This window comes from Magallana gigas, chromosome 1, assembly GCF_963853765.1.
Source record: "Magallana gigas chromosome 1, xbMagGiga1.1, whole genome shotgun sequence".
Classification (NCBI taxonomy): Eukaryota; Metazoa; Mollusca; class Bivalvia; order Ostreida; family Ostreidae; genus Magallana; species Magallana gigas.
The window spans coordinates 55,476,759-55,486,829 of NC_088853.1; the positions used below are offsets into that span (position 1 = coordinate 55,476,759).

Genomic DNA, 10,071 nt, shown 5'->3' on the forward strand with positions numbered 1-10,071 from the left:
TCTGAGCAATAGGTTTCGGATGCTGGAGGAGGTTAAGGTTTTAAGAGCTGGTTAAATAAAGTTTTTGAAACAGGTGCCCTCTGATGATGATATCTTAGTTATTACTTGTCCTAACTTCACCAGAACTTCCATGGATGGTGTGTCTTATGATACTGATGCACCTGACAGGCTTGAATGCTGAGTCTGGTTTCGGATGCTGGATAAAGTTAGGTTTTTAGGAACAGGTCACATGTTTAATAGATGATAGTACTATTTCAAACTTGCATAGTTGATTTAACTGTAATATGAATGAATTGCAGGAGGTAGCTTCAGATGCAGAGCTTGATCTCCATTATCAAGGATGCTAAAAAATAAATCTTAGTTATTACAGGTCCTAACTTCACCAAACTTGAATGGATGGTGTGTCTTATGATACAGATGCACCTGACAGGCATGGATGCTGAATCTGAGCCATAGGTTACGGATGCTGGGGGAAGTTAAGGTTTTAATTGCTAGTGCCCTCTGATGATGATATCTTAGTTATTACTGGTCCAAACTTCACCAAACTTGCATGGATGATGCGTCTTATGATACCAATGCACCTGATGGGCTTGAATGCTGAATCTGAGCCATAGGTTTCGGATGCTGGATGAGGTTTAGTTTTTTGGAACAGGTCACATGTTTTATAGATGATAGCTTGCATAGTTAATTTAACTTTATTATAAATTAAATGCAGAGGTTGCTTCAGATGCAGAGCCTGATCTCCATTATCAAGGATGCTAAAGAAATCTCCTACCTCACTCAAACCAGCTCGATAGATAAATGTGTTTGTTGATAAATGATATAACATGATTTCTATGATATAGTTTGTATGATATGAAACAATATTGTTTGATATGATACAATATGATATCATATGTTATATTATAAAAGTTATACGATACGATATGATATTGTTTCATTTTTTTTTTAATTTTATGATATTGTATCATGATATTGTTATGTATAGTATTGTATATTATGATACAATATTGTATAATATTATACTGTATTTTTAATTTATTATTTTATCACATGATACAATTACATAAGATATTGCAAAATATTATATTGTATCCTATGATACAATATTGTATATTCTATAATATTGTATCATACAATATTGTATAATATGATATTGGTTACAGTAATGTAGAATTATATCCCATGAAATTGTATTATATGATATTCTAATATTATATAATATTGTATCATACGATATTGTATGATATGATATTGGTTTTTATGATATATTATCTTGTTATACTTTCATGTTAAATACTGAAATCTGATTGGTTAAGACGCAGTTAATAATATTTACTATTACCCTCAGCGTTAGCAACGCACTTGGCAACGGGTAACATTAAAAAATGTTACATGCGCGAAAATTATGCGCGTACGGTTCGCTGTAGAATTCACGTTATTCCTATATAAAAGCAGTAAAATTTTCTTAAAAATTTTAAAAAAGACATTCAGTATAACAAAATAAATAGTGCCTGTTTGGGAGGATAACAGTTGAAATTGACACCCCTCGAAAACCATTGTCAACCTCCGCTTCGCGTCGGTTGACAATGGTTTTCTCGGGGTGTCAATTACAACTGTTACCCTCCCAAAAAGGCACTATTTATATAATATCACATGAAATTGTATTATATGATATTGCAATATATTATTGTGTCATATGATACAATATGTATAATATAATAATGTATTTTATAATATTTTACTTTATCACATGATATTGTATCATTTGATAAGATACAATGTTGGAATCAAATTATATTGTATTAGATGATATAATATCATATAATGTATCAAATATGTTTCAGTGTCATTCAATACAATATCATACTATATTATACAATATAATATCATGTTTCAATGTTATGGTGTATTAATAACAGTATTATGTAATATGATATTGTAATATAATACTATATTGTATAATATTTTATGATATTGTATTATGTGATCAAATACAATAAGGTATAACACAATACAATGTCATATTATATGTTACAATATCATATCTCATTATTGTTTATTACGGTATTTTATTGAATTATATGATATATATTATAAATATGACATGATGCAATATTTAATTTTATATCATTGTATTGATTAACATATGAACATATGATTATCATAAAAAATTTTATCAGATGATAAACGATATTTTGTCAAAACAGAATCCATGAATATCCAAGATCATAAAGTATGATTTTCATATAAAATGATAAAGGTGGTCTTATGTAGGTGATGTCTCATAAGGGTGATGCTCCGTCTCGGTGAGCTTAGTAATCTATGATTACCTATGTTTGATAATTAGCTTAAAAATTTAAAAAACAATGACAGACTCAAGGGGAAAATCGATATTTTTGAATGGAATGAAAAATTGAATACGCCCACTTATTTAAAATCCAATCAATATGAACAATTTGAAATGTTTTTTCAGTCGCCAAAGGTAATAACCAATGAAAGAATTAGATTTTCTGCAATAAGTTCAAGATTATTTTCTTTCCTTGTAGTATGAATTTAATTTACTTAGTGTCCGCATGGCATTTTTGGAACTTTTTTTTTTTTATCAAACTCTGTTAAGCTTTAAACAAGATGTATCAGTGTGGATTTTGCCATTTGATATTCGATTCGTACGACAGTATGACAAACCATGAGTAAGTACACGAAAACAATGTGAGGTATGTAGATCTATTTTTTTTTTTACATGTGTACGTTTTGTGTGCAAGCTAAACGCTTACTTTACAATGCAAGAGGGATAACTCTCTCTCTATCTCTCTCTCTCTCTCTCTCTCTCTCTCTCTCATATTTACAAGAGATAATGGACAAAATAACTTTATTTTAGTTAAAAAATTCAAAACCTTTAACTCATACTTTCAGGTAAAAAACAAAATCCAACAAATCAGCAGCTATCTGTAGGTTATTACACTAAGGATATTTCAGATTTTGATCAATGCATTCGAATATCGAATAGTGAATTACAATAAAAGTTTTTTTCTCTCTCTCTCTCTCTCTCTCATATTTGCAAGAGGTAAGGAATATAACTTTTTTATTTAAAAAAAAATACCATGTACCCTTAGGTAAAAAAAAAAACATTAACAACAAATAGTAGTTATCTGTATGGTATTGCGTTTCAAGGATATTTAATATTTTGTCAATTCATTGAAATATCTAATAGTGAATTACAGTAAAAATTGTCAAAGATTTTTAATAATTAATTAATTAGTCTAAATCTATAGCGGTATATTTTATTGTCTAATATTTTATTTTTTTTATTTCGTTTAGTTCAATAGTTCGCGAACAGAATTTATATCAACAAATTGAAGATATGAGTTGGAGCGAATTACTGACAAGTAATGAAAATTCAGTTCCGAGCGGTACAAGTCCTGTGGGTCAAGGAGACAGCAATTCAACGATTGATTTTGATGACATAGCAGATTCTTCGTTTCATGGATATCGTTCTCTACTGATGAACGACAGTACGAGCAAATCGATGGAATTTTCCGACATTGCCGATTCCAGTTTTCGCGAAATAGAAAATCTATCTTTGGATGACGATTTACGCCTCGCCGATGACCTCATCAGAAATCAAGTTGGCGCGGGCCAAGATGACTACAATATAAAGCTAGTCAACGAGAGAACCCTCAAAGACATGAAGGCCGTCGACGTCAATTACCAGCTAACGTTCAACAACAAGTTTTTTCGCGAAAAAAAGAAACTTAACGAAGTCAAAGAAATTGTTCGTGATGCATTTGAAAAAATGATCGAACACGTCAAGAAAAACCTCCGTCCCGGCGACATCATGAGGGCTGCCATTCACAAAGAAAAACTAGACTTGCCTATCTATGTTCCATGCCGTCCAATGGAAGAGATGAACGCCGAAGCCATGATGGAGAGTCTAGTAAATGTTCTTAACAGTAACGAGGACATTCCGTTTGACTCCACCTGTCGTATTGATATAGGAGCTATCAAGTATCCGCGCGGTGGTAAAGGTTAAAAAATGACCAACATCGATGCAGATATCATAACAAAAAATCCAGTGGTGATAAAAAATACCGATAATCTATGTCTGTTAAGAGCTGCTCTTGTGGCTTTTTGCAGTGCTTGTAGAACGAGCAACGACGAATACAGGAGATTGAAAAATTGGCATTCTACTCTCACCCCAGCCGAAATTCTCATTCAGTTTGAGAAATGCCCACAGTGGTACTATAGACAAGTGTGTCAAAATATTGATCAAAAGCAGGACACCCTCACTCGGTCTTGTGTCATTCATTGGCCATTTCGAAAGACCAACCGTTAACGTACTCATTGATCCCAAAATTAGAGGATTATTTCAATGTAAACATTTACGTAAAAAGCTCTGCTTTGAGTAACGCATTTTCATTCATCAGTCAAAACTGCGATGAGGAAAGAAAAAAAATATTTTTATGTGGTAGACAAGGGACACTTTCGTATTTCTGTTCTTCGTGTCAGACCCCGTATGATCATAAACATAAACATGCTTGTAAGAATCATTGCAGCGTTTGTTTGTTGGATGATTGTGAAAAACAGCAGGTTTGGATTTGTCAAGATTGCCACCGAACTTGCAGATCTGCGGAGTGTTACAAGAGGCATAAAATTCGTACCGAAAGCGGTAGAGTACCATGCGAGCTAGTATACAAATGTCCGACCTGCCACAAAATCGTGGAACAATGCGAGATGAAGCCTGAGGATCACAAGTGCGGGTACTTTACGTGTAAATCTTGCCTTCAGAATGTAGAACCGGAACATCTCTGTTACGCGAGAAGCTACCCCCTTCCGACAACGGAACGCGACGCTACATTTTTGCCGATATAGAGGCATCGCAGAGGGATGAAATAGTGCAGTGTGAATGGGGATATGCCCCTCGCCTTGACACAAACTGCGCTCAATGTATTCAAGAGGAAAAGACCTGTTTGGATTGCCGTCGATGTCAGCATTGTCTCCAGTCTTACTGCGGAAAATCAAGGCATTCTGTTGACTTAGCCGTCTGTCAGTCCGCCTGTACAAAGTGCGAAAACATTGTCATGACTCCAGAGAGCACATGCAATGAATGCGGAGATCGGTGCAATCGTTGTGCTAAAAGAGATAAAAAGACCAAACGATATATCAGAACCCCCTGTCCCGGAAAGTGTGAATTCCGAGAGCGCGTGTTTTAGACTCTGTACGACTTGGGTAGATGGATATTACACGAAAACCACAGAGGGTATACGGTCGTTTTTCACAATCTGTCATACGATGGTCAATTTCTACTTCAGTACCTTATATCGCAGACTATACGACCTTCCTTTATTATCTACAGAGGTAGTCAAGTGCAAATGTTTAACGTGAATGCTTTACAGATCAGAGTGATTGATTCATTTAATTTTTTACCCATGGCCCTGGCAACCGCCTGAGACTTACGGGTCCGATGGCATGTCAATCAAAGGTCGGGAAAAATTCTACGAGTAGTATAGGGAAAAAATGACAGCGGAGAAATGTTTGATTTTCATAGCGAAATGGTGAAATACTGTCGAAGCGACGTCGATATACTGCGGCGAGCCTGTATAAAATTCAAACACCTTCTACACGAAGCGACTAGCAGAGACGGAGGTCGCGCCATTGACGCATTTGACTCCTGTACCATAGCATCTCTTTGCATGGAAGTTTACAAGCAAACATTTCTTGAAGAGCAGTGGCAATTAATCGTCAAGGAAAACGACCAAGAGATCCGGATAGATGCTAAAAAAATAAACGGAAAAACATTTGTCCTCTATCAGAACGTTTAGAAGACTGGAACGAGTTTAAGAAAAATTAATGAACATGGAAATAATCAAGGAAGTTTTCGTGAAGTCCCCCATTGCTCGCCAACCGCCGAACGGATATCAGGTTCGCATACCATTCAGCAGAAAATCCATAGCATGGCTCGAATTGTTAATGCAGCGCGCCCGCACAAACGGTCAACACCTGGATATTTGCCATGCATTAAACGGAAGAGGGGAGTACCGAGTACCGGAAACTCCCTATCGACTAGATGGTTACGTAGCACCTACCACCGAATTTCCCGCCGGAATTGCTTATGAATTTCACGGCTGTCGTTTTCACGGATGTCCCGCGTGCTTCAAAAACGGAGGTGATATTTTACTTCCAAACTCCGAGTTTACTGCATCCGAGTTGCTTGCACGGACCTGTAATAAAGAAAGAAAGTTAAAGAGTCTGGGAATGAAACTTGTCGTCATCTGGGAACACGAATATGACAACATGATTAAGGAGGACCCTGACGCCAAAACCTTTGTCGAAAACCTGGATTTGACTGAGCGTCTAGACCCCGGGATAGTCTTATGGTTGGACGTACAAACGGATGTGTGTTGTACAAAAGAGCACCACGAGATACAAAAATCAAATATGTCGATTTTACCTCGCTGTACCCTTTCGTTAACAAGACGGCACGATATCCGACCGGACATCCCGAGATCATCACTCGTGAGTTTGACGATATCTCAAAATATTTCGGACTGGCAAAGGTAAAAGATCTCCCGCTTCGAGGACTTTTTCATCCAGTGCTCGGTTACCGCTCGCAGGGAAAGTTAACGTTTCCGCTATGCCGATCGTGTGTGGAGCGGCAACAGAAAGAACCTTGCGCTTGTTCGGACGCGGACAGAGCATTGACGGGTACTTACGGTACACCCGAAATTCTCAAAGCCGTCGAAAAGGGGTACAAGATCCTCAAAATCTACGAAGTCTACCATTGGGGCGAATCGACTCAGTACGACTCTGTAACCAAGACGGGTGGACTATTTGCGCCTTATATCAACATGTTTTTGAAAATTAAACAAGAGGCCAGTGGACGACCCGACTGGATCAAGACGGAGGATGACCTCGCTCAATATATCGAGATGTACGAGCAGAGAGAAGGTATTCGTCTAGACCCCGACAATATTGAGCACAATCCGGGTCTACGTAGCCTGGCAAAGCTTCTGTTGAATAGGTTCTGGGGTAAATTTGGACAGAGAATGAACCTCTGCAAAACGCAGATTCTTCACGACAGCCAAGCTCACGTGTTGTTTGAGCAAATGGCCAATCCAACTATAGAAATTCAGGATTTTAATATCATAGACGACAACCATTTCATGCTGTCTACTAAACGTGCCTCGGAGGACATGTGCGACCCCGGTCACAGCAATGTTTTTTTGGCTTCATTTACTACCTGTCGGGCCCGCCTTAAGTTGTACGAATTATTAGATTTGTTGCAAACTCGCGTTCTGTACTGGGACACAGACTCGGTAATCTATACCCAAAAGGAGGGGGAAATAGAACCCACCTATTGGTGATTATCTGGGTGAACTTACAAACGAATTGAAAAAGGACGACTGGATTACCGAGTTTGTGTGCAATGGTCCTAAAAATTATGCATACAGAACTCATAAAGGAAAGGAGGCACGCAAAGTCAAGGGATTTTCCCTAAATTACATCAATTCGACAATCCTTAATTTAAACAGCATGAAAGACGCCATGTTCAATCGCGAGAATTCCTTGGCGGGAAACTACTGCACAGTCAATCCCAACAAAATCAGTCGAGAAAAAATTCATAGCGAACTTTATTGCCAAGAAGAAATTAAGAAATATGCATCTGTGTATACGAAACAGATCATATAACAGCCAACAAATCGCTCTAAAAAGTCAAAGATTTCTAAGGAACATTTGATTTAAAAGACAAAGTTGAATTTAGACAGTCATCAGCACTGATCTTATAGCATGTCAGAGAGCAAAAGCCTGTCGTCCAGCTGTTCATCTTCTACCTGATCTTTCTTTACTTGCTCCAGATCTTCCTTCTCCATAGGCATCTGCTCCTCCCTGAAAGATTGTTAAATAAAATTTAAATTAAGAATGAAACCATTTCACAGCTTGACATTTACCCTAGTCAGGAAGACCAGGACCAGTTTAAATAAAACGTATTTCGTTAGTCATTTGTTTACTTGACATGTGTAAATTTATCTAAAAAAAGTTTCAAAAATTAAATAGAGAAAGGACAGTTTGGTAATAAGTTTATCTCTATTTTGTTATAACTTTATCAATGAATTAATTTGAATTTTTGATCAGTTCATCAAATAGCAATGCAGCTGAATAACTGTTGATTCAGATTGTATTGAACTAATTTCAATATTGAAGTATAAAGGTGTAGATTTTAGTTCTTACAAAGTTCTGATTAACCTGACCAGACAAACCTTAAAAAAAAAACAATAGAAAAAAGTAGTAAAGGTAAAGCAAATTGTAAAGTAATATCTTCCATTCATTCAATGAAAGTTTTAAATACATAACAGAATGCAATATCACAAATATTTAACAATATAACAAAATTTAAACCTCATGCTAAATGTGTAGGAAGATATACCATGACAAAGCTATGCTCAAATATAATGTTTAATGTTTTTGAACAAATTGATTTATGAAAAACATTTAAGTTTCTATTTGAAAAAAAATAAGATTATTAATAATAGCAAGAATAAAAAAACAATAAAGAACTATATTTTAGTAATACAGAACTGCAGTTTTCAACCTGTTTTGATGTTAAATAATGAAGAATTTTCAGACAGTTGAAGTTGAACTTTGAAAATGTATATCTGTTGTTTAGTTAACTTCATAAACATGAAAAAGAAGAAAATGTACACCCTCATTTCAACTCATATGATGACACATTTCTGTTCTGAAAAATTTAAGTCAATATAACCCTTTCATAGAAATTAAAGTTAATCTCAATGTCAAATTTTACAATTAAATCTGAACTATTATTCAGGGTTAAAACTTACACTGCAGTCACAATGCATCCCTTTTTCTTTCCTTCAACATATTTGCTCTCGATAAACTCATGCGTTGGGAAGAGACTGTCAATATGTCTAAACGTACATGTCAACACTTCTCCATTCAGGAAAATAGCCAAACTGCCTCTGCAAAATAGCAATAACATATAACAATTTGAATAAAACTAGATCCAGCATAAACAACATAAAACCTAAAAACATATGCTTTGTAAATTTGCACAAACACAAACGCTCAAGGCACACATTATACTATTGTCACAATATTATATACTTTTCAAACTTTGTAAATTAAAAGTTATCAGTTTTCATCTGTTCATGGTTTGATTATCAAAAATAGCACCATAAAAATACACTAAATGTTTATAAATTTCCATGATTTTAAGTGTTTATTTTGAAAAGCAAATTCATACAAAAATGCCAATTACTTAAAATCAAATGAAATTACTATCAACGTGAAAATAAAAAAAGATTGCCCTTATCAATGCATCATGATACTTTAATGGCTTGATCCTCAAAAATATTCTCTACAAAAATAACATCACTGGCAACAACCATTTTTAGCTCACCTGAGCTGAAAGCTCAAGTGAGCTATTCTGATCACATTTTGTCCGTCGTCCGTCTGTCCGTCTGTCTGTAAACTTTTTACATTTTGAACTTCTTCTTATCCAATTTCAACCAAATTTCAACAAAGCATCCTTATGTGAGGGCGAATATAAATTGCAAAAATAAAAGTCCGATCTGTATTCAAAGCAGGGTTGGCCGGGAAATACCAGTGCTGGGAATTACCGGTGGTAAATACCGGTATTTCCCGTCCCGGTAAATACTACTGTTTTCCACTAAACTGGGAAATACTGGGAAATACAAATTTATAATCTTTATTTCTTTAGTTTGTCCAATGTTAAACTTATGTTTATGATAAAAGATATTAACAGTAAGCATCAAAACCCAATTTTATATTATACTTCCCCATTTCACTGTCAGTTTATAAATCTTAAATTCACCAGATCACCTATTCCAAAAGATTTCTATAGCTGCTAATGTACAAATTTTAGTCCAGTTTTTTTTAACTTCAAGTTTTGTGTTTTACAGATTTATAATTCAATGCAAAATAAACTGTTATAATTAGTGTAGGTGTTGCAAGTAAAAATTCAATAATCACACATGTTGTTTTAATTAATAATTACATTTTACAGTTTTGCTCTCCTGTTTTGGGGAGATA

At 35.3% G+C, this 10,071-nt stretch overlaps 1 protein-coding gene across 1 annotated transcript; it reads left to right on the forward strand.

The window, feature by feature from the left end:
- The first annotated feature begins 5,856 nt into the window (after positions 1 to 5,856).
- LOC117685679 (uncharacterized) lies at positions 5,857 to 7,364 on the forward strand. The gene is made up of 2 exons (XM_066086825.1): positions 5,857 to 6,384; positions 6,477 to 7,364. The coding sequence occupies exons 1-2, from the start codon at positions 5,857 to 5,859 to the stop codon at positions 7,362 to 7,364; spliced, it is 1,416 nt and encodes a 471-aa protein (XP_065942897.1).
- The last annotated feature ends 2,707 nt before the right edge of the window (positions 7,365 to 10,071 follow it).

Excerpts from the sequence above, each read along its gene's own strand:
- LOC117685679 (XM_066086825.1), top strand. The coding sequence starts at position 5,857 with ATGGAAATAATCAAGGAAGTTTTCGTGAAGTCCCCCATTGCTCGCCAA. Across the intron at positions 6,385-6,476 it reads GGATAGTCTTATGGTTGGAC|ACGGCACGATATCCGACCGG; the intron begins GTACAAACGGAT and ends TTCGTTAACAAG.